The sequence below is a fragment of the Myodes glareolus genome, chromosome 3 (assembly GCF_982192425.1).
Source record: "Myodes glareolus chromosome 3, mMyoGla1.1, whole genome shotgun sequence".
In the NCBI taxonomy this organism is placed as follows: Eukaryota; Metazoa; Chordata; class Mammalia; order Rodentia; family Cricetidae; genus Myodes; species Myodes glareolus.
Window position 1 is genome coordinate 21588479 of NC_142028.1, and position 23907 is coordinate 21612385.

Sequence of the window (23907 nt, forward strand, 5' to 3'; positions counted from 1 at the left end):
TTTATCTCAATCAAGACATGTTTATTGATAAAATAAAATCACTTTAGGTATGGCTTTACAATAACATAGCAGACAGGCAAAAGGACAAACCAGAACACAATGCTCAGTGGAGTCAACGCAGGCTGCTGAAGTGCAAAGGACAACAGGGAGAACAGTAAGAAGTAACTAACGCGCACATACGTTACAAATCATGCTTTGGGTATTTGTGTTCTTGGTTGTGCACAATGATGTCTAATTTATAGATGAGAAAATCCCTCTTCCAAGATTTCAGTAACTTTCCTAGGTAGTTTTTGCCAGGGTACATCTCACTTTTTTGACTGTGATGACAGTATTTTAGAAGGAAGTATGTGGCCAACATAGATTGGCACTACTCACTCATCAGGGTGGTACCATGGAAGATTCCAGGCTTAGGGTGGCATTTAAGTACTTTGAACACTGGAGAGGTGGAGAGGAATTCAATGGAGGAAATGCATTCTCAGCTATAGCTCCACTAGATGGCAGTAAGGCCCAGTAGGAGTCACTCTAGACTTAAATCCTAGAACAGGAAGTAAAGAAGCAAAGCAATGCCTTTTTTTTTTGAGTCTAAAAGGAAGTACAAGCCCCCCCCCTCTGTGTGTGTGTGTGTGTGTGTGTGTGTGTGTGTGTGTGAATGTGTGCATATGTTTGCAGGACAAGACTCTGAAGAGTTTCTAGGACCATTTCTGTTCTCTACACCGTATGTCACACTTGTGTACAGGACCAAAGTGATAGAAAGGTTTTGACATGTGGCACAAGCTATACTATAGTCTCTCCTCTTATTAGCACTCCCATCCCTGCAATCTACAAAGTCCAGGTGACCATTGTTGTTCAGTATAATGGTGGTCATTCCCTAGAAGGAAAGATGCATGTGTTTGGTGCACTGATATCAATGACTGTGCCTGCATTGTGTTTCCCTTCAACGTTACTGCAGTCAAGCAGAGAGAAGAGCAATTTTCAGTATCATTTGGTTAAAGGAACTGTACATGAATGCCATAGTTGAAGGATTTCAAGACACCTTAATGTTCCCCTGTTTTGGTAGTAATCTACATAACTAGAGGTAAATTGCAAACTTTGACCATTGGATAAGGAGTTAGAATTAAAATTAGAAAATTGTGTCTCAAAAAACATATTGTTGTAAATAAAGAGTGGGAACCTATTTGTGGACAGAACAATGTCTAGATGGTATCCTGAATCTTTCTGGGTGGTACAAGAGAAGGCATTCTATATATCTGGGGATGGGATCTTTCTCAACTCTAGGATGTCTTAGATATTAGGAATACCATCAAGGTGCCCATCAGTGTGATGAAGGTTTCAGCTGAAGAGAGTCCTTTCCTGCGGGAGGCGGCTGCTTTTCCTCTGGCACCGAGGGTAAGTCAGGAGCTTTTGGCCCACACCTTGCCACTGTGAAGCGGCTCATGCCAAGAGCTTCCTCATAGCCTGGGAGTGTGTCAAGGGAGGAAGGCAGCTGACCCAAGGAGCTGTGTGCATGAGTCACGGCCAGTATTCTCCGAGCTGCAGGGCCAAACACAGACTGAAGTGCTGTGAGGGAAGAAGACAATCTATATAGAGATGATGAAGTACAAAGGTAATGTCTTTAGACATGAGGGATTTACATCAGATCCAACTTTTCTTTGTCTTTAGCCTATTTCCAAACTCATTGTCACAACTTTGGACGAAGTTTACAAAAATACTTCAAAGATTCTTTATGACTAACTTTATACCCTGCAGGAGATCCTGCTTTCCCACTAGCTGAATAATCTGAGTTGCATTTTTATCATTCATCCCTTTTTCAGGTTTTTGCTATGCTAGGAAGCAAGGCCATATCCTCACACAAACTAGGCAGCACTATTCTTTTGAGTTCCACCCAGCTACACCTTCAGATTTAGATCCCTTTGTACTTGCCTCCCAATATTAGAATCTCAATTTTTTTCTTTTCCTTTTTTTCTTTTTCTTTTTCCTTTCTTTCTTTCTTTCTTTCTTTCTTTCTTTCTTTCTTTCTTTCTTTTTTTGACAGAGCTTCTTGCTTCTTGGCTTGGCTATCCTGGAACTAGTTCTGTAGACCAGGTTGATCTAGAACTCAGAGATCCACCTATCTCTGTCTCCCAAGTGCTGTAATTAAAGATATGAACCATGACCACAGGGCACAAAAACCTCTTTCAAATACTTATTTCTGCCATATTTGTCATTTTTTAGTCACAGATTTTGTTGCTCTTATGATAAGTGCCACAGTATCTTATCCTCTGTCATTCTATCTTGACTTTGCTCTTTACTTTCAGGGAAGAATAATTTCATAAAGAACAGACCAAGTAATGCAGGTCTGTAATCACAACTGTTTGAGAGGCCGAGTCAGGAGGATTATATACTTAAGACCTGCCTGACTTACAGTTGAATTCAAGGATAACCTGGTCAATTCACCAGTAAAATTTCTTGAAATAAAAACAAACTAAGAGTCTGGGAGTTCGCATAAGTAACATACTTTTCCAGTCTGTGTGTAATCCTGGGTTCTACTTCCAGCATCACAAAAATATAAGAAGAGCAAAGAAAGAAAATGCAGATAGGTGATGGTACACACTTAAATGCCAACATTCCTGAGGAGAAGGGGAAAGTAGGAGGATCAGAAGTCAGTCTTGGTTAAATGAGACTCTACTTGGAAAGAAAGGAAGGAAGAAAGGAGGGAAGGAAGGAAGGAAGGAAGGAAGGAAGGAAGGAAGGAAGGAAGGAAGGAAGGAAAGAATAGAGGGAGAGGAAGGGAGGGAGGGAAGAAGAGAGGAGAGGAGAGAAGAGAAAGAGAAGAAAGAAAGAAAGAAAGAAAAAAGAAAGGAAGGAAGGAAGGAACGAAGAGAGAGAGGAAGGGAGGGAACAATAAAATGAGTCCCCTATTTGGTGATCTAAGTTGAGTGCACTCACATGTGATGGTACTCTGGAGAGTGCTGTCATGGTCAAAAGCAATGACGGTCACTTCATAGGGTGGTGGAACCCCATCTTCCCCATTTTCCGGACGGCTTAGACAGCAGCGGAAGCATACTGAAGTCAGGCCACACAGGAGAAGCAACGCACCAACTACCACCAGAAACCTGGAAGAGCCCACCTGTTAAGCCCAAGCCATGATGAGCTTCTTTCCTTGCTCTGACAAAACTACCCCTTAATGTATGATCTTGATCACTATTCATCTTTTATATAGCTTCAATCTTCGGATTTTATTTTGCATATATCAGTCATTAATTTTTCAGCAAAACTATGAGTCATGAGGTCAAACAGTACTGAAGATAGTTTGAAGTAGCTGCTTCTCACTTCACTGTGCAAAAGTACTTCTTAAACGCATGCTGGTGGAAAGACACTATAACCCCTCCATGTTGATGAAGAGAGTATATTGAAATAGGAAACCATGGTGTGTTGTCATATAGGTTAGAGATGAACTAAGAAAACTTTACTGTGAAATACAGCTACACTTTTATTTGTACTGATAGTTAGCATATAAAAAACCCTGAAGTTAGCTTATAAAAGTAATGCACCTGAAAAAGGAAGTCTCTTTGAAACTATTATATAGCTCATACTTACCATATGTACCAGAGATGCACCCAGTCAGTAGACAAGCACCTGTGGAGAAAGAATAAAGTTTATTATATTAAAAATCAACAGTATGAGCTGAAATAATCATGTTTTTACATTTAATACTATGTGATAAACAAAAACATCAAGACAAGTTTCTTCTTCTTCTTCCTCTTCCTCTTCCTCCTCCTCCTCCTCCTCCTCTTCTTCCTCTTCTTCTTCTTCTTCTTCTTCTTCTTCTTCTTCTTCTTCTTCTTCTTCTTCTTCTTCTTCTTCTTCTTCTTCTTCTTCTTCTTCTTCTTCTTCTTCTTCTTCCTCTTCTTCTTCTGAATGATTCACTTTGTAGCTTTGGGTGACCTGAAACTCACTTTGTGGATCAGACTGATCTGAAACTCACAGAGATTCTCCTGTCTTTCCCTCCCCAGTGCTGGAATTAAAAGTATGTGCCACCATGTTCAGCTAAGACAAACTTTTTTAAAAGTCCAATGTAACTTGTTGAATAGAGTTTTGTATAAAAAAAAGTGGCATTGCTGTGCAAATAATTTTCTGGTTCCTAAATACTGCATTAAAAAGAGTGGCTATGAAAAGAATTAAGGAGTCTGAGAAAGGAAAAGAAGAGAAGAGAAAAAATTATAACAAATTTTGTTTGAAAAAATGGCATGATGAAACCTAGTTCTTTCTAATCTTACATAAAGGAAAGGGAAAAGAAAATGTTCACATGGCTACTGTGAGCAGCTCTGCTGGAAACTGTCAAGAAAGAATTTGGCATACACAATTTTAAGGAGTGACTTGGAAAACAGACAGGAACATTAAATTTATATGAACGTGTGGCCAATGAAATGTACACACCAGGAAAATGTCAGTTGAAGGCATGAACTCACATTTGTAATTTATATTTCACAAGTTCTTGCAACATCCTACCCCTATGAAGGGCCTACCCTTTCACATCTAAGATCAGATGGGCACATGCACTGAGACAAAACAGGAAGGGAGACAAGGGAGAGGCCAGATTCACACAAGGAGAACTAACTAGCTTGGGTTGTTGTACACTTTCTCTGTAGGGATGGCAAAGAGGACTGTGTGGGAGAGACTAAAATTGAGAGTCAGTGGCAGAGAGAAGGAACATGTGTATCTTTAAAGATGTACCAGTTTTGTCATTAAAATAATAATTTAAAGAAACACTTTCTACTAAATGTGTATTGATATCTATTCTTGCATTCCATCTTTGGCCACAGTTCCATAGAAAATGCAGCTTGTGTTTCCCCTGGAATAGTGTATCATCTTGCTCCTCACACTCAATATTTGTTCAAACCTTTCACTTCTACGTTAGACTCCACAGAGTGGCAGATGTTCAAATCCTCAAATATCTCATAGCCAATAACAAATACACACATGTCAAGCAATTACGGTGATCCTGATGCTTCATACCCCTCACGACTGAGAGAGTTGGCTTCAGGGAAATGGTTCTACAGCAAATGGGTGTTTTCCTTAGCATGAGCAGGATTGTTATGTTTGGCCTCATTTGAAGCTAAGGATTTGAAGTGGATCTGCTACTATGGGAATCAACCTGAGATAAGCCAGTGACTGGTCGTTGAACCCAGTCTGCCCTGATGAATCACTGGAAAGCACAGTTAAGGAAGCCATTTGCAGGTCTCTGTGACTACGTGTATTTAAACTACTTATGCTACGCTGATGGGAAGACTGTCTCACAAAAAAGTGCTATTGACCGGGATATTCTGAGCACTTCAGATGACATACACGTCTGTGCGGGTGGGTGGTGCCCACTTAAGTAGAAGGGGAAGTCGGAGCTATGTACTGACGTTTTTTGCCTATGTTTGGGTGTTGATGCTTTGTCTGTCTTTCCTTGCTCCTAGCTTGAACTCTCAGACACTTACTGTTCAGCGTTGACACAATTCTCCTCACATCTGGCTCCAGAAAGCTGTGGGAAGGAAATAATCACAGACAGGAAAATGGTCACATCTGCAGCCTTCAGCAGCCTGACAATCATCTCTTAGGCCTGTGTTCTCTCAGACCTAGTTGCAAAGACAAGGACATTGCCATAGGGTTGGTCTGCAATAGTCTGTGACATTGTTCATTCATTTGCCTACGGCTACTTCTCACAAGGCACAAGTGCCTTAAGAGGGCAGGGATCTTATATGTGGTTTGGATAGTGGCTGAGCATCACTACCTTTGGGAATGATGGACAGCCCTCTATTTCAGTTTGTCACCCTAGAAATCTCCTGACTCATTCCCCTGGGTCATTATGATTGTCTTCCTTGTCCTTGCCCAGTTGAAACATGGGTATAGTCTTTAATATATCAGTAACTCATCACACAAGAAGAACAATAGAGGGACAAGATGTTACAAAGAAAGAAGGGGAAAGATGAGAAGAAAAAGAGGAAGCCAAGAGAACATACAAGAAAAAAATGTACTTTCATATATCAGTTAAGTTGTGTGGGAAGTCAAGCAGACAGGCTGCTTCCTGCATAGGAATGTGATCCAGCTTAGTTTCTGCACTGTTTCTGTTCTTGCTAGACTTCCTACTTTGTGAACTTGGCCCTGGTATTTGCCCAGAAACTCCATCTATCTAGCCTTTTCTCAGCGAATGGATGCCTCACGGGCTTCTCTTTCACCATGGGGGTAAAATAAAGTGTTTAAAATATTAAAATAGTATTAAAGTGTCCTCTGGGGCTAATGAGATGGTTCAATGGGTAAGAGCTTGATGTTCAAGCAAGAGGACCTGAGTTTGAATCTTACCAGCCCTGTTAAAGCAGGATGTAGCAGCATGTACTGTCTCTGATTACTGTTCTAACTTTTTTCACTCTTTCCATGGGCACTATTCATTCTCTCTCTCTCTCTCTCTCTCTCTCTCTCTCTCTCTCTCTCTCTCTCACACACACACACACACACACACACACACACACACACACACACGCCTTTGAGACTCCTCAGTACTAAGTGACCAATGTGTGATACTCTTTCCTCATTACATCTGTTTATTATCCCATCCATCTCCTCCCAGAATCAGTATAACTTGAAAAAAAATAAGCAAAAGAAAGGTTCTTCTCACCTTTTCACAGCTGAACTCACCTGGATGAAGTAAACCAGGATAGAGGTCATCACCACTCGGGCGCAGACGGCCATTAGGCTGAACACCTGGTCCAGAAGCGTCATGCTAGGTGCAACTGCTGTATCCTATCCATGCTCAGTGCCATGTGGATCTTCGTGGTCCGGAATTCCTAAAGAGAGGACTTTTCTCAGCAATAAATCAATACCCCTCTCCCTCTATTCCCCTGGCCTTCAAATTCCAGGATTTCTTTCTCCTTTTCTCTTGTAGTTGCCTTTGCTTTCTCTATTTTACTTCACACGGTCTCCCCATTTGTATCTTCCACCTTTCCTTTTGGTTATCAAGCCTTCCTATGCATTTAATCTTCCTCTGCCCCTAATGGAAAGGCATTGGAGGACCCATTTGTCCTCTGAATTAGACTTTTTTCCAGTCCATAATGAGAAACTTAGATTTGCAATGGGCCAAAGGCAGATTGCGAGTGACCAGATGCGTTCTTGTGTTCATCAGGGAACTGGTTACAGTCTCGGCTCCTGGATGACGGCTAAAGTCTGAAAGTCACGCTGCCAATCTCCCTCCGCCCCCTCTCCGTGTGATTGGCATCCCCTTTCTTGATCCTTGAAAACTCCCTCACCATGTTGATCATCAACCCTGCTAGTTATGGGTCATTTATTGCAACCACTCAGCAGGACTGAGGGATTCCAAATGAGCCAGAAAGCCACCCGATCTTTAGAGTCGGAAATGGATTTAAAAACTAGACTCTCCAGGGCTATCAATCTTCTCTGTCCCCACTCTACATCAGTTTCAGCCCCATTGAAACCAACAGGACACACAGGCATCGCTTATAAAACTGATTGCCAAGAAAACCCCCTCGGTTTCTGTCTTTCGTGATACCCACCCCTCGCAAAGCAGAACTGTGATGTTGCCACTTGAGAACTAGGCACAATATGTCCAGCTGTGGCTTCATCTACTCAGTAAGCTGACGCAAGTGGATCATTTGATTCAAGTTCAGTAAAATGAGGCTTTCCTAGGAAACAGTAAGACCTCTATCTGAAAAAAACCATATTATCCACAATAAAATTAAGCTTAAAGTCATATTTAAAAATAAGTGCACCACAAAGGAAAAGATAGAAAATGGTTCTAAAGAAAATTCTCATATGGAAACAGTGACTATCACGCGAATGCCTGACAGTTAAGCAGGAATTCTTAAGCAGTGCGAAGTGCTAAGTACGAACATTAAGAGTTATTTACAGGGACATGTTCATTTCAAAAGACTGAACAAAACCACATCTCAACTGTTTTCTAATTAATAAGGGGAGGTTGCAGGGTGGCATCCTGACGAGGGGAGGCTGCGGGGTGGGCCCCTTCACACTCAGGGCCTCACAAACCCTATGACCACACTGTGACGACCTGATTCAGGAATGTAGAATTGAAACAGTTTCCTTTTCACAGCCAAGGAAAGCAAACAGCGAGGTAACTCCCTGGTACAAAGTTGGTCTACCCAAGTCTATTTGTCTATTTTTAAAACATTGGCTATTGAGTGAAAAGTGTTTTCCAGATTTCCACAGAAATTTCTGTGAGATGGAAGGACTTTTGTAGGGACTGGAGAGTGAGGCATTAGTTACAACCTTTTACTAGACCTGGCCCTACTGCTCCTAGTCATACAGTAGGGAGCACAATGGATGTTCATTAGACTTGCATTTGCTTTTGTTTAATAGAGAAAGGACAATCAGGGACAAGGAAGCCTCTTGCGTAGAATATTTCTGTTCAAACACCATGTAGTGGGAAACCCCACGGACTCCTCCCTTTTCCTCTTCTTCTGGGAAAAGGCATAAACAACCATGGCTAAAAGCATAGCTCAGGGGCTTGAGGCAGCTGCTTGTTTAACCTCTTGTTAGCTGTTGGATATGGACAAGGTCTTCCATTCTCTATCAACTCAGTTTGATTTGATACAAAAGGTAATTTAATTCTCAGCACCCACATAGTAACTCGTGAGCTTCAGTGGTTCCAGTTCCAAAAGGCTCTGACACTTTCTTTCCTTCTTGGGAACCAGGCAGGTATGTAGTGAGTATATATACACAAAGGCAAAATACTCATAAAGATAAACTAAAAAATGAATGTTTATGATGCATACCACAGTTCTGGTAGCAAGCATTTGATATTAGCTAAGGTGTTTTAATTTAGCTCTGTTTTATATGTGATGGTTCCTTCCAGTATGCTGGATCATTAATGTCCACCATGCCTATCCCATTTTTCTACCAGCCCTCTCTAGATTGCACTATTCCTTTCCTTAAACAGTTCCCATGGTTAACTCCACCATTATGTCTACCCATACCAGCCTTCACCTGCGTAAACAGGTTTCCCAATTACTTTGACTTTCTCCCTGTCCCAATCTCTGACCACATGATTGTAATCATCTCTCTTGCCCCCAAGCTTCTTAACAGGCCTGAACAAAACAGACTTCTGTTAATGACTGCCTTGTTTTTCTTGTTCAGAATTACTGGTACCATTTTTTTTTCTTATCCCCCAAGGAGATAAAACTTAATTAATTTATTTTAATGTGTCATGCCCTGTGACACATTAGAATTACATCCTTTAAGTGGGAAACAATGGTAACGGAAAGACCAGTCAGAGAAGAAAACTGAAGGTCTCCATGGCATAAGGATGGGGGTGGACAGGGAGCTAGGGAAGATGGAAATATTCTTATTACCAGCCTACATTACCCCATCCCATTAAGCTTGTGAATCATTACCTTATACTCATGTTATAAAGAGCTGGGACCAGGGCCAGTGGCAGGTACCCATACACAGACCTCTTCACCTGTGCTTCAGGGAATTGTTATACAACCACTCTAACAAGTGTAGCCAAATCATTGCTAACTTGTGGTTCCTTTGATTATTCTCCTTTGACCTTGGCTGTCAGGTGCACACTCCATGCTCTCCTTTCTTTCTATGCCTCAATTAAACAGCGGCCAGGACTGTGGGTACTTAGAGACACTAACATCAAGCTGCACACATGATTTCAAGACTAGAGAAGGAGGCAGGAGTCAGTTTCATTCTAAAACTCCTGGGTGTCTCACTAGGAAATGTCTCTGCTTTAGGAACCAAGATCACAGCCTAGATATTGAATTCTAACCTCAGAGGCATTGAAAATTAGTGACAGGATTACACAGAAAGTGTTTCCACCCTTGAGAAAGAGGTTCATGTCTGACCTCAAACTTTTTCTGTAGCTAAGGGTGACCTTGGCTTCTGATCTTGTCTTTACCTTCCCAGTGCTGGGACTACAAGCACGTGCCACCACTTCCCCTTAGTGCAGTGTTGGTGATCAGGCTCAGAGATTTGTGCCTAAACTTAGGGAAGTTAAACAAGACAGAAAAATTCAGTTTATCAAAGGATGTCTGATTAAGATGTCATGAAGCTCATTACTACAAATCGTGTGAGCAACAGTATAAGACAACACACACACACACACACAGTATGAGTAGCGTGCCCAGCAGGGCAAGAAGTCTGTATACAGTTTAGCTGAGCCTATGCTTGGGATTCTAAAAGGCTGACATCAAGGTGTCTGGTTAACAGCATTCTTGTCGGAAGGCTGTCATAGCAGAGGGCCCACTTGCAAGCTCTCTTAGGCAGAATGTATTTCTTAGTGGCTATGGAATTAGTGAAATCATACTTTAAAAAAAACTTAGTTGAAATATAATTATATAATTTCCTGCTCATTCCATTTAGTATTACTTGGATGAACATGGCTGACCGATTTTAGGACTGACCACTTGGTGTTGGATAATCAATGAGGGAGCTCATCAGCTCATGGAACCTTGTAAACACAGTGCCTAAACTAGACCTCAACAAGGACAATAGACGTGAGAGTGCAGTCTCACAGGATCTCTCTTATGGACAAAGAACTTTAGGCAACTAAGAAACATTTCTTTACGTTCTAATAATGAGTGTGGAGACAGACACAGGGGAAGAGAGGTTTCAGTACACTCATCATGCGCCTGGAGTAATTCCTTGTGCATGACCACCTGCATTCTTTGACCTTTGCTACATTTTAAGTTAGAGCTCTGAGAATACATGCTCAAAGGGAAGCTGTGACACCAGGAGGTAGGGGTCATGGAGCATCCTGTATTCGTTTAAGTCTTTACAGTTTCTTGGAAACTTATCTCTGCAGATGTTTGGGATCAAGGGAAAAGACCGAGTGTGGTGGTGTGGTATCACCTTAATTCTAGCACTTGGGAGGCAGAGACAAGAGGGTCTCTGAGAGTTTGAACCAGGACAACATAGTGAGACCCTGTATCAAGAACAAGACATATAGACAGACAGACAGGCAGACAGACAAACAGACACATACACACACACACACACACACACACACACACACACGAGAGAGAGAGAGAGAGAAAGAGAGAGAGAGAGAGATCAAGATAAACACATCAACCAGTGAAAAGATAAAATACAGTATAAAGAAAGGGGATTCTAAGCTGTGCTGTAATATGGATGAAACTTGAAGACACAAGTTTCATCAAACTAACTCAAACATTAAAAGAAAACTGGCAGATTCTTCTACTAACATGAGGTAATAGAGATTGAATGTCCACCAAAGGCTCAAGTGTTGAAGGACTGGTTGCCAGTCTGTGCCCACAGTTAGGAGATTGTGGGACCAAAGAGAGGTTCTAGAACAGGTCCTTGAATGAGACTGCCTACTTTCCTAGCTCCACAAGCTGAGCATCTTTTCATGCTGATTTTCTGCCTCACCACAGGTTCAAAACCATTGGAGATAATTGACTATTAATTGATGATGTTTCTGAAACCAAAGGCCAATATAAACCTTTCCTCCTTGCGTATTCATAATCTCAGATAGTTTGTTCAGGAATTAGAAATCTGGCACAAAGTACAGTATCAAAATTCAAGGGACAGAAAATACAGGGTTGATTTCAAGGAGGAAGAAGGAGTGGTCAATAGAAAGTTTCAGAGAGGAAGAATTGATGGAATGTGTGGATATGAAGACAGAAGTTTCTGAGATGAGATTGTCTCATGTGACTCTAGGGGTTGCCTAGTCAAAACCTGCAGAGCTACCCAGAAAAATGAGGATGCAGAAGAGTCAAGGGAGGGTCTAATTCCAGTTCAAAGACCAGGACAAAGACCAGAAGGAGCAGGTGCTGAAACTGAAGCCCAAAGGTCATATGTTAGAAAATGTTTCATTACACGGAGGAGGATAGTTGCTTCTGTTCTTTCGGCCTTCATATTTTGAATGAACCTCCTTCAAAATATAAATAGGCCATCTGTCTCTACTGATTGATTGATTTATCTATTGTGTGATTTTTCATGGCAAGATGTGAACAAAATCTTCCCATCTCACCCTTCCTTCATCCACAAAGAAATGTTTGAATTTAGAGGAACTAGGTATACAGTATTAACCTCTATTCCCAAACATTTTGTCTAGGTATCAAGTGATCCAGACAAGGCAGGAAGTAGAATGAACCATCCCAGGAACTATTTGAACATTTTCAGTGAGAAAAAATGGGAACATTGTGCAGGTGGGGGGTGGTGACAATTGTATGACAATGTGAATGGACTTAGCGCGACCTTAAGCAGTACATCTACAGTAGCTAAAATATCAGTCATTCCGGAGTTTATATTCTTCGATATTGATAGTGTCTGAGACAAATGAGTCACTGTGGGAATTATAAAGCGTCCTTCTCATTGTACTACCATTTCAGGATTTATTAATTCATCACTATAAGAAATTTCCTGAGATTCTACTGAATCCTAGTGAAAGTGAAACTGAAAAGGCCACTTTGGAAATTGAGGGATACAGTCAATTCCTGGCATTCACTCCTCAGCTAGGAAACAGGGGTAGGAGTAGGTAAGGGAGGCATTGATTTTTGTTTTGTTTTTCAAATGCAGATCTTGGATAAGGTTGTGTTGGCTCTGTCGGCTGTTTTGTGAACTGTGTGACAGAAGAAAACTTTAACCGGCAAAAAAGCCGTTCTCAACTTGTTCTGGATATCCTTCGCAGGGAGAGGGAAAACAAAAAGCTTGGCATGGAGAAAGGATACAGAATCATATACACTGTCAGGATTGGTGGTTTTTCCTGTATAATTTCCTAGACACCTTAACTATTCTTCTTTTATCTCTCCCTTTCCCCACTCCACTTTTTCTCTAAGTGGTTTAAAACAAAATTTAGCTGCTATAGAATCGTATACACACAAACTCCAGAAAAGGTGTTTAGTAGGTAAGGGATTCCTTTTTACAAAGGCTCATACAAGGACTGGATTCAAGATAAGATCTCCAGAACTCAGTTAATGCCCATTACAGACTCCCCTGTCTGTAATCTCAATACTCCTACTGTGAGATGGAGGACAGAGATAGGAGAGGACCATGACATCTTTCAGATCAGCTAGCCTAGAGCATGCATCAGCAAATTAGAGACCTTTTCTTAATCAGTGGGTGACCAGGGCCTATCAACACCTGTGTTGTCCTCTAACCTCCATAGACACCTGTGTTCTGCATGTATGCAAGCAAATGTGCACACAAACACACACATGTTAAAATATAAATTATTTCAAAGAGATCTATCATTTCATGATGGGAAAACAAATGAAGATTCCTTCTATGGACAGCTATAGTGGTTAAAATCCCAGGAAGTATTGGTCAGACTAAAACATAATCTATTCTGGTCAACATAACTATCCTGGATATAAGGATTAATAGTAGTTTTACCTATTATTTCAGAGTTTTATGTCCCACCTACATTTCTCACAATATCTTTTAAGGTCCTGTTGAAACATTTTAATTCCTTTTTTTTTTTAAGACAAGACTCACTATAATGACTTTTTTGTCCTGGAACTCAGTATTAATTATAAACCAGGTTGGCCTTGGACTCATGTAAATCCACTTGGCTCTGTATCTCCCACACTAAGTGCTGGAACTAAAGTCTTATGCCACTACAGTAGGCTATTGAAATACTATCAAAATATACATTATCCTCAAACCACAAACAAATATATAAATTAAATATAAGTATTTTTCCAAGATGACAGATTCAGGAGAAGATACAAAACCTTACTCTATTTAGTACCAAAGGTCTCATGCTGTTGTTCAGAGTCAGTGTGGTCAAGACTGCCCCTAATGAGTCCTTTATCATGGCTAGAAATGGGAATCTTCCATGATTTATATTACATTTCTAATTTCCAATCAAAGCAATGAAAAGTAAAATGTACTACTTATAAAAAGGTAGCACACAGCAACAATCTGCTTGAGTGAATCAGCAAACAGATAAATGTGGAAAATTAAGTCACATTCCTTTCTACAAACCTGGCTTGAAGCATGTGCTTCTTTGAGTTTCAAGCCCTTATCTGATAACTCTACAGTGTCTTTCCTATAATTGTCGTGGACACTGCATTTTTGCCTGCTGTCTGTTAGGAAAAGGTCATGAAACAGGACTGGAATTACCATTCTCCCCACCCACAACAGACACAACCTAAGAATTCGTGTTAGCCAACTTTCCAATATGAAGCAAAGTCTCCCCTTCCTCCTGCGACGGTTGAGTCATCCCTTGCTAGATAAGAACAGCTATTTAAACTGCACCAGAAGCTCACTCCCTGACAGTTGGTTGAGGTCGTGGACTGCTTCAGCTTCTCATTTTTGGCATGAATTTGGAAATGACTTTTGATGGCAAGATGAAGTCTGTGAACGAGCAGCCTGACCAGAAGTCATGTCATAAGAAGGCTAAAGGTACCAGGGATGGGTGGGTGCTTACAGAGACAGAATGCCAGCTTAGCTTAGGAATTCAAATTAAATGTGCAGGAGAATGACTTTAAGAAGCAAAAACATTAGAATATCAGGAAATACAAGAGGCTAATATCACTTATTTAGAAGAACAACAAGTAGAACTCAAGCTAATAACTTGCCTCCGCTACATCTTCACTGTAAGCTGTTATCCATGCTATCTCTTTACATTAGTGACTTCTCTGAATCATTATCCTGAAGGCTTCAAGAGTGCTGCCGACATTTTCTCCTACAGAGAGCGAACCCAGAATCAGGATTAATGAAGTCACTTACACTTTGTGGAACCATATAAAGTAGAGCCAAAATCGTACCACAGATTCCCATATCTGCAGAATCCAGTTCATGAAAAACTTGTAGGGAATGCTTTCATTCACAGCACACAGTGATGACTTTTATATGTGTTGTTAAAGTACTGTAAAAATTTGAAATGCTTTATGAATTATCTAAAGCGATTCAGTATATTCAGTATGGCTGAGGACACATTAGACTTGGTTGTCTATCACTGATTTGAAAGCTTATAGTTTATGTTTGGCCAATATAGTAAATTGAATCACTTAAGTTTAATTGATAAGCTCAATTATGTAGACAACTACAGACAATATGCCTATTATTTTATAAAATTAAGAGAAAAGAGGCTGGGAAGTGGTGGTGCACCCCTTTAATCCCAGCAGTCTGGAGGCAGAAGCAGGCCAGCTTGGACTACACAGAGAAAGTGTGTAAGTGTGTGTGTGTGTGTGTGTGTGTGTGTGTGTGTGTGTAGGTGGGGGTTGGTGTGGTTATGAAACATAAGAAGTGGAAGAAAGATAGTCTATGTCTGTAAACAAGACTGCAATCTTTCCATGGGTAGAGTAATGGTGAGTATGGTGTGATTTAATATATGAGTTGCTGAACTAGCTCAGAGTGAAGACAGTACTGGGGGTTAGTAGTAGACCCAGCAGCAGTTAAGCTAGCTTGTTGTGAAGAATTGCAAGTGTTTAATAGTAGATTCAGGAGATAATGCCAGTCAGTGATTTGTTCAACCATTCATTCGTTATTGTGCAATAACTATTGCTTGCCTGACTTTTGCGGTAAATATGACAAATTCTTTAAGGTCCCTGGTTAGATTAGTGACCTACTGTGAACTGTATGCATTAGGCACTGAATTCAGTGAGGAAGTATTTGTTTGTTTCTTTATTGATTGACTAAGGGTTGCTTTCTGACTAAAATCCATAAGTCAGGTGAATTAGACCACAAAAATTCCTGCCGCTGAGATGGGGTGAAGGTATCTTGTAGATAAAAGGACCACATGTCTTCTTTTCACATGGGTGGCTCACAGGATTGGTGTTTCCATTTGAGCTGTGGGTATACAACAGTGGGTGGGTGAGTTCTGGAGTGTGTGAAAGATAAAGGTGTTCTTACACACAGCTACATGGTGCCAGGTGCCAGGATTAGATAACCATTTGTAAAAGTTATTACCCTTTTTTATTGTCTCCAGCTCACCACAAGTACAGAGACAGACATCGTTGAGGCAGAGGATAAGCTGTGTTTCCTCCAGTCACAATTCCTATCTTTAAAAAAAGTATCTATAGAATCTCACAGAGATTATTAAAACATGAGAACTCTGTGAATACATTTGACCCTTGATTGACTTGAACATTTACCACATTTATACTGAAATCTTGGTAAATACCTTGCGGCTTACTGGTATTAGATTAACGGCCTGTGTTTGGAGTCAGATCTGGTACTGCACTAGGGAGGCTGAGGCAAAAAAGTTCACCAGTCTGAGGCCATCCTAGTCCACTTAGTGACTTCTTAGACAATGTGGACTACAAAGTAAACATTGTCTCAAGCAAGAACAACATAAAACCCAAAAATCTACCTTCTAAGTTTTATTGCATGTGCGCTCTCAAGCTAGTGGCTGAAGCTTCTGGTGTCTTCTTTACATAGAAAGGAGAACATTATCAGTGCTCTGTTTATCTTACAGGGGAGGAAGCCTAATACATTGTCTATGATGTTTTTCTCTTAAGTCTGTAATGCCTGCGGTTATTCATTACTGGTACACATAACTGTACATTCTCATGTCAGAGTTATGTCTTAAGTCAGAGCTGCATGGCTCGTTTTCATAAACAAGGTGACTTTTTCTCTGGAGATAATAGGCCTAGATATCTGAACTTACTTCACATCAGCCACCACCATTATCAGAATCCGAGCTGGAATAACATCTCTTTTAACTGACTTGCTACACTTCATGGAGGAAACATCAAATGATTCCCTACCATACTGAGCACTCGGTTTTATTTTTCTACCTCATGTAAGGGGTTTGCCACACTTAACCTAAGCACAAGGCAAGCTATTGCTATCAGTCAAGTGCATACCAAAGGCTTTGTTCCTAGTTTCCTTTGGTTAATAAGTCTAGTTTCAAGAGGCAATTTTTATTAGAATGACAATTGAATGGCATGATATCAGGCATAACATTTCTTGAGGAAATCTCAGGTGACTGATTAAAATGTTTTGCTTGACATCTGACAGCAGTTTGAACTATATTACTTAAGAGTAACCATACACATGTGTGTGTAAAGATCAGATGTTACTTTGGAATACCTGTGTCCATGTGTATGTAAAGATCAGGCTTTCTGCACCGTAGATGGAGTTAGGCTGTACTGAGAGTTCTTCCAAGGGCACTGTACACAGAACAGATGACGTTAAAGCTTTAGAATCAAGTATTTGGTGTTGGATGCCCCACAGAACCCCAGCTGTTATTTTTTTCCCGTGTCAGTCCATGAGTAATTTGCTTCAGTTCCATAACCATCCACTGCTCCACCTGCACAGATGCAGGTCCTGAGTGGTTTGGGAGGGGGCTAAGACGTGCAGAGCACAGAGCAAAGGCAGGATCCGGAGCCCAGCTTGTTGATCTAATCTGCCTTTGCTGTTTTCAGTTTTCTGGTTCTCCTTCCCTGCAGGTTTGCTTTTTCTTTTGTCCCCATGGTGGTGCCCTGCTGCTATGGTTCTCATCATCGTTTGCCTGGGGTTATCAGTGACCCTTATTATACAGTGGATGCAATGTAAGTTTTAAAATAAGGAACTGGAGGTGGGGGGTGGGGGTGATGAACACATCTGGTAATAACTATAAGTGAGTGTAGATTTAGACTTATTTTGGGCAAAATGCTTTGAGAAGAAGCCAAGAGTTTAATGTATATATTGTGTTTTTCCCTTTACTACAGAGGAGCATGAAATGGAGATTATTCACAGTAGAATGCTTTTGTTTTGCTTCATAATTTCCTGGATGAGCCTATTTGCATTCTAGAATAATTTGATAATAACTTGAAGGTTATAATACATAGGGTTATCTGAGCAACCCAAGAGGAAAAGAAAACCCATTTAGCTTGTTTGGATGGATCTGATTAAATGTTAAAAATCATTATTGCCCCCTTAAAGTAAGTAAAGCACTAAGAGCAAAAAGTTCTTTGAGTTTATAACATGTAGGAAATTGGAGATACTGAAAGGGAAAAAGAAGACACAGAAAAAAAGATCAGAGTGGCCAAGAAGGAAAGATAAGATTTTCTCTGCATTAACGTGCAGTTTTCCGGGCTGAATTATTCTGCCAGTCAGATTCGAAACATAAGGCCCCAGAAGCACCACTTCTTTCCTACATGTCTAAGTCTGTGCAATTTTTTGTTTTGTTTTTGTTTGCTTGCTTGTTTTGAATTGTTTGTGGGCGCCTGAGGCCTTTCCTAAGGAGGTGCAGGGGATCCCACTCGATGGCAGCAGTCTGAAGTGAGGTGTCCATCACTATCCAGAGGACTCAGGTCAGGCCTTGAAGCAAAGGGTCAGCAGCAAGTTGCACTAGAACTAAGCTGAGTTCCCAAAACAGAGTTCATTTCTGCCTGGTTACACAACATTCGTTTCGTCTCCACCACCCCAAACTATCTACGACTAAAATGAAATCTACTCTCGATGACACCATACAGAAATTTATATATATTTCACGGGTGGTTGCCTTAAAAATGAAGGCAAAGTCGGAGTTTCTAAATAAAATTTAGGAAGTGTGTGGTGTAGACAGAGTGGGAGGAGCTAAAGAGGAATTAAGCAAATAAATTGCTAATGGCATTTCCTCCTGTGAATCAGAGTCTAGGGGAGAGGTGACCACTATGGATTGCCAATATTATATTTGTTCCATTAAACTATTTCATTTTTAACTTACTTTTTTAAAAAAATATATATTTTTTTCATTTTACACACCAACCCCAATTCCCCCTTCCTCCCCTCTTGTGACTTTCCATATTCCCCATCCCACACCACATCCACTCCTCAGAGGGTGTAAGGCCTCCCTTGGGGAGTCAGTGAAGTTTGGCATACCAAGTTGAGGCAGGACCAAGCTCCTCCCTCCTGCATCAAAGGTGAGCAAAGTATTCCACCTTAGGAAATGGGCTTTAAAAAGCCAGTTCATGCATCCAAGATAAGCCCTGATCCCATTACCAGCCTCCCCCCCCCCCCCCCCCCCCCGCTCCCCAAACAGATCAAGCCACATAACTGTCATTCACATTCAGAGGGCCTGGTTCAGGCCCATGCAGGTTCCCCAGATGTCAGTCCAGTGTCTGTGAGCTCCCAGCAGCTCAGGTAGGCAGCTGTCTCTGTGGTTCCCCATCAAGATCTTGACTCCCATTGTTCATGTGATCCCTCCTCCCTCTCTTCAGCTGAACTCCAGAAGCTCAGTCCAGTGCTTGGCTGTGGATCACTGCATCTGCTTCCATAAGTTACTGGATGGAGGTTCTATAATGACACTTCGGGTAGTCACCAATCTAAGTACAGGGGGAGGCCAGTTCAGGCACCTTCTCCACTGTTTCTAAAAGTCTTAGCTGGGGTCACTCTTGTGGTTCCCTGAGATTTTCCTAGCACCAGGTTACTCACTAACCCCATAATGCCTCCCTCTATCAAGTTATCTCTTTTGTTGCTCTCTCTCTCCATCTCTCCCCCAACTCAGCCATCTCATCCCTCATGTTTCTACCCCCCATCCCCCTCCCAGTTTACCCAGGAGATCTTAACTGTTTCCTTTTCCTGAGGCCCTCCATGAGCATACCTTTTAGAGCCTTCCTTTTTATTTCTCTCCTTGTCATTACTTTAAATTTTTTTTATTTTACTTCCTTATTGTTTGAGAATTTCGTACTCATATATATAATCCATTTTGATCAAGACATCCCCATTCTTCTCTCACAACCCTCCATTCCCTCTGAATTTCATGTGTTCTGCTTCTAATTTTAAAACCACTTACTGCTGCTTGTCTAGGCATGGATATAGGGCCATCTGCTGGAGCATAGGGAGTCTCACAGGAGCATCATCCATGAAGAAAACCGACTCTCCCTTTCCAGCAGCAACCAATTGCCAATAGTTCCCCTCAAGTAGGGGTGGGATCTGCGAACCCATTCTTATCTTTTCTCCAAACTAAACAGAGAACCCAGGGGCTTTAGCATGCTGACTAAGCCCTCCCCCATTGAGTTATAACTGTACCTGTCACCCCTTTGCCACATCCCTTTGTCACTACCTATACCTTATTACCACTCCCACTATTTATTTTGTGTATAAATCTCAACAAAAATAAAGCTGTTGAATTTTTTATTAAGAAATATCTACATGGTTATAATGAAAATTACAATTGGTTTGCAATTACAAAAACACAATTGAATAACTTCTAAGTTAATAAATTCTGGATAAATTTCGATAATTGCCCCACAGCCTTGAGTACATTTGTTCTTCCATTGCTGTTCAAATTTATAAAGCATTTCTGACAACACATACATGCTGTCAAGAGAGATTATTTAAGTCTGTGTTTTAATGTTCTGGGCATCCAGGGACAGCGTTTGTACTAGAGAGGAGAGGCTGAGTTTTAATTCTCTGTGGTTTAGTACTCCAGGTATCTGACCTCCTAAAGCTATACCAAACAAACCTTACTCACCAAGAACATATCCTGGAGGGACAGATCTTAGCCCAGCAGCAAGCATCAAATGCTTCAGAGAAGAAACTCAAGGAAACTATAGACACCCTTACCTGGGAGCTGAAGGAGAAATCCAAAGAGCGCGAAGAACTTCTGCAACAGAACGTGAACCTCCAAGAAGCCCTGCAGAGAGCTGAAAACTTTTCAGGTACAGGACAGAGGCAGTGAGGAGGGGTGGTAGTGGATGTTCTGCTCAATCTTAAATAGGTTTCACACAGCCAGCACCCCACGTGTAGGCCATGCCTTCAGAATGCTCTACACAAGCTCTGTGCCACTGCCATTTCTACTCTAGCCTGTGTTAAGTCTTGTAAACATCCAATTTGATGGAGCCCTCCTTTTCTTCCTTTTCTCTTTTCATTTTTAGCTTTGAGATTTGTGTGCTATCCTGTCCCATCATTGCCTTTGCCACAGATATGTTATTATTTCCATCCAAATGCATCTTAATCGCTGGCTTCCCTGTCCTTGAGAGTCTTCCTGTCATTGTAATTCCTTATCACAGCTCCTGTGTTTACTCCATTCTGAGACACTGTTTCTTAAAAGGGCACTACAACTGTCTATGTACAGCCCACGGAGGTCAGTTGACTTGGAAGGTTTAGGTAGGTACTTCAGGTTGAGCAAAAATAAGAGGTCTGGAAAGTGAGTTTGTATAGGAATTGAGATGGCTCCATCTGTCTAAAGGGACTTGGAATCTAGGGAACAGACCAGGCAGGCAGAAAATGAACAGATGATGCTGTCAGGTTTTGTTCTAGTACAGGAGCTTTCTACATTATTGAGTTTTTTATACTCTGTAATCAAGCGAGGTGTGTGCTTCTAACTACGGAGTTAGGTGTGCAGAGTCAGACAACACTTTCTTGGGCAGTGCACGAATGAAGAGGCTATTTTCGGGATTAGAACTTAAGTGCCATACAAAAGCACATTTCCCACCTTTTTGCTTGTCTGCCTAACTGTTCAATTGTGCAGCTTTGTTAAGTAAAGATTATATAATAATGCATAGATAGCCACTTTATTTTGTATAGACGAAAATATTGAGAGCAGGATAGATTTTAACAATAATGATAATGTGTGGTTTGATGTAAAGTTACTCAGTTTGTAAGTCTTTTCAGGTCCAGCATGGTGGAACATGCCTTTAATCCTAACATTGGGAAGACAGAGTTAGGGAGATCCCTGAGGGCAAGTCCAGCACTGTTTACATAGTGAGTTCCCACCAGGGCTACATAGGGAGATTAAACAAATAAATAGATGAATAAATCCTTTCAGTATTAAAGGGGCAATTTAACTTTGCAAAAATAATCAGAAAGTTTTAGAAAAACTGACTTTTGACTAGTCTCATTCTGGTGGCCATGTCAGAGGAGCAGTAGGTGGCAATTGACTTCAGGATGTTAACCCACCAGGAGGAACATTCTTGATGGTGAATCTTGAATAGGCAAGGTCCTGAGATCATAGACCACAGAGTGTCTTTTCTTTTGCTGTTCCTTTACAATTTGCCCCTGCCATCTTCCTCTGGTATCTGGCATGTGCTAATGGGTGTGCCGAGATGTTCACTGACTGTAATGCAGTATGTTTATCTCGTGGAAACACCCTACTCTATTGTTGTTTTTTAACCTGTGGATCATTAGGAAGATAATTCCTTCCTAAATTATACTGTCTAATTGATAATAGTAGTGTTAGTTTATACAGAGTTTTGGTGGTTAAAAATAGATACAAGGAATTGTCACACAGCTAGAGACTATGAAATTTACCTATGGAGTTGAATAGATTGCAGTTCAGGTTAATGATTAAGAAAAATAATTGAATCCCCAGGAGCCAGAGTGTCTCTAATTCTCTTAATACTGAATGATGTATTTACAGGTTTTGGTATATATCATGAGTTGAAACAAAACCTTAAAATAACTTCAGAATAGATCAAAGGTGTTGGTAATAGCTTTGAGATGAAAAAAAAAGAACCCAGAAAACAATCTGAAGTTCACAAGGACACATAGCTGAATTATAGGTTCGATAACACAAAGCAACTTTCAATTGTTGCTAGTTGATGCATTTTCTTTGCTGGGTTTGCTTGGTAACCAAAGGATACGATTACTTCTTTGCTCCCATTTTTGCCCCCAACCTCCCCATATAAGAAACTAAAGATAAGTGGGTGAACACCCCAAAGACTTAAAGTAGAACCGACTGGTTCTTTTTCCATTTACAAAAGTTTAGGTTTGTGATTCCTTTAAGTTTCCTTTCAAGAAAAGTAATAAAGTAACTGGTCCTTTCTTTTAAACTGCAAACCTGCAGCCTGCCAGTAAGAACCTGACTGAGAATATCTTGCTTGCCTAAATGGTAATCTATAGGAAGTTGACTGGGTATGAATGCAAGTGGATTCTTGGGTAATTTGCTTTTCACTTGCTATATATAAAATGTTTACTCTTGTAAGGGATGTTGAAAACATGCTATTTGTACTTATATTCATTCACTTGAAAAACAATGCAAGCACATGGTAATTTTTATATATAATATAAAATTTATATTTATATCACAGCTTTTAAGATTTTGTTGCGATATTTAAGTTATAAGAAAAAGAATAAAGATAGAGTTAAAATGGGCTAGAAGGAAGACATCAAGGTTGAGAGTTAGAAGTGCAACATCAAGAATGGTAGAGTTAAAAGGAACTAGAAAGTAAACATCAAGAAAAAAGAGTTAGAAGGAAAGTTTCAAGAAGGAGAGAAAAAAATCGCCAGGAAAACAAATAGTAGAGATGCAAAAGAAGAATAAAGGAAAGGTCTGAAAGCAACCATCAAGAGACTTGTGACTGTCTTTTTCTCTAATCCCTCAGATAAAAATGTCTAGGACATGCCAACACTGTGGATTTTCCTTTGAGCCCTATGCTGCAGCAGCCTTTCAAGTACATTTATTTCTCCATTGCTATTCACATTCATAAAGCATTTCTGTCAACACATACATGCTGTCAAGATAGGTTATTTGAGTCTGTGTTTTAATGTTTTGAGCATCCAGGGACAGCGTTTGTACTAGAGAAGAGAGGCTGAGTTTTAATTCTCTGTGGTTTAGTACTCCAGGTATCTGACCTCCTAAAGCAATACCAAACAAACCTTACTCACCAAAAACATATCCTGGAGGGACAGATCTTAGCCCAGCAGCAAGCATCAAATGCTTCAGAGAAGAAACTCAAGGAAACTATAGACACCCTTACCTGGGAGCTGAAGGAGAAATCCAAAGAGCGCGAAGAACTTCTGCAACAGAATGTGAACCTCCAAGAAGCCCTGCAGAGAGCTGAAAACTTTTCAGGTACAGGACAGAGGCAGTGAGGAGGGGTGGTGGTGGATGTTCTGCTCGGTCTTAAAAAGGTTTCACACAGCCAGCGCCCCACGTGTAGGCCATGCCTTCAGAATGCTCTACACAAGCTCTGTGCCACTGCCGTTTCTACTCTAGCCTGTGTTAAGTCTTGTAAACATCTAATTTGATGAAGCTCTCCTTCTTTTCTTTCTTTTTTCTTTTCAATTTTAGCTTTGAGATTTGTGTGC

General features: G+C 40.7%; 2 protein-coding genes across 7 annotated transcripts in view; one reads left to right on the plus strand and one right to left on the minus strand.

Annotated features, from left to right (window-relative positions):
• Window positions 1–20583, minus strand: Tmem52b (transmembrane protein 52B). Of its 5 annotated transcripts, XM_087904092.1 has the most exons (7): window positions 20443–20583; window positions 17002–17081; window positions 6658–6806; window positions 5463–5506; window positions 3577–3615; window positions 2926–3092; window positions 1–1557 (listed from the first exon to the last, which is right to left on the minus strand). In XM_087904092.1, the coding sequence occupies exons 3-7, from the start codon at window positions 6739–6741 to the stop codon at window positions 1313–1315; spliced, it is 579 nt and encodes a 192-aa protein (XP_087760218.1). In that variant the 5' UTR covers window positions 6742–6806; window positions 17002–17081; window positions 20443–20583; the 3' UTR covers window positions 1–1312. The 5 variants fall into 5 exon arrangements, with proteins under 5 accessions (XP_087760218.1, XP_087760217.1, XP_087760219.1 ...); XM_087904091.1 differs by lacking the exon at window positions 17002–17081; XM_087904093.1 differs by lacking the exons at window positions 17002–17081; window positions 20443–20583 and adding an exon at window positions 7530–7639.
• Olr1 (oxidized low density lipoprotein receptor 1) overlaps window positions 14220–23907 on the plus strand; it is a 15691-nt gene continuing 6003 nt past the window's right edge. The window contains exons 1-4 of one of the 2 annotated variants that reach the window (XM_087904089.1): window positions 14220–14367; window positions 17361–17462; window positions 20301–20537; window positions 23435–23671. In XM_087904089.1, coding sequence (XP_087760215.1) covers window positions 14283–14367; window positions 17361–17462; window positions 20301–20537; window positions 23435–23671 — 661 coding nt within the window. In that variant the 5' untranslated portion in view covers window positions 14220–14282. The remainder of the gene's footprint in view (window positions 14368–17360; window positions 17463–20300; window positions 20538–23434; window positions 23672–23907) is intronic. The other variant, XM_087904090.1, reaches the window with a different exon arrangement.

Bases quoted from the DNA above. Each gene is read 5' to 3' on its own strand.
- Tmem52b (XM_087904091.1), bottom strand. From the start codon at position 6,741: ATGACGCTTCTGGACCAGGTGTTCAGCCTAATGGCCGTCTGCGCCCGA. The intron at 3,093-3,576 runs GTAAGTATGAGC...GGGCTCTTCCAG, and splicing joins GTGCATCTCTGGTACATATG to GTTTCTGGTGGTAGTTGGTG. The intron at 1,558-2,925 runs GTGAGTGCACTC...CTTCCCTCACAG, and splicing joins TCTCCAGAGTACCATCACAT to CACTTCAGTCTGTGTTTGGC.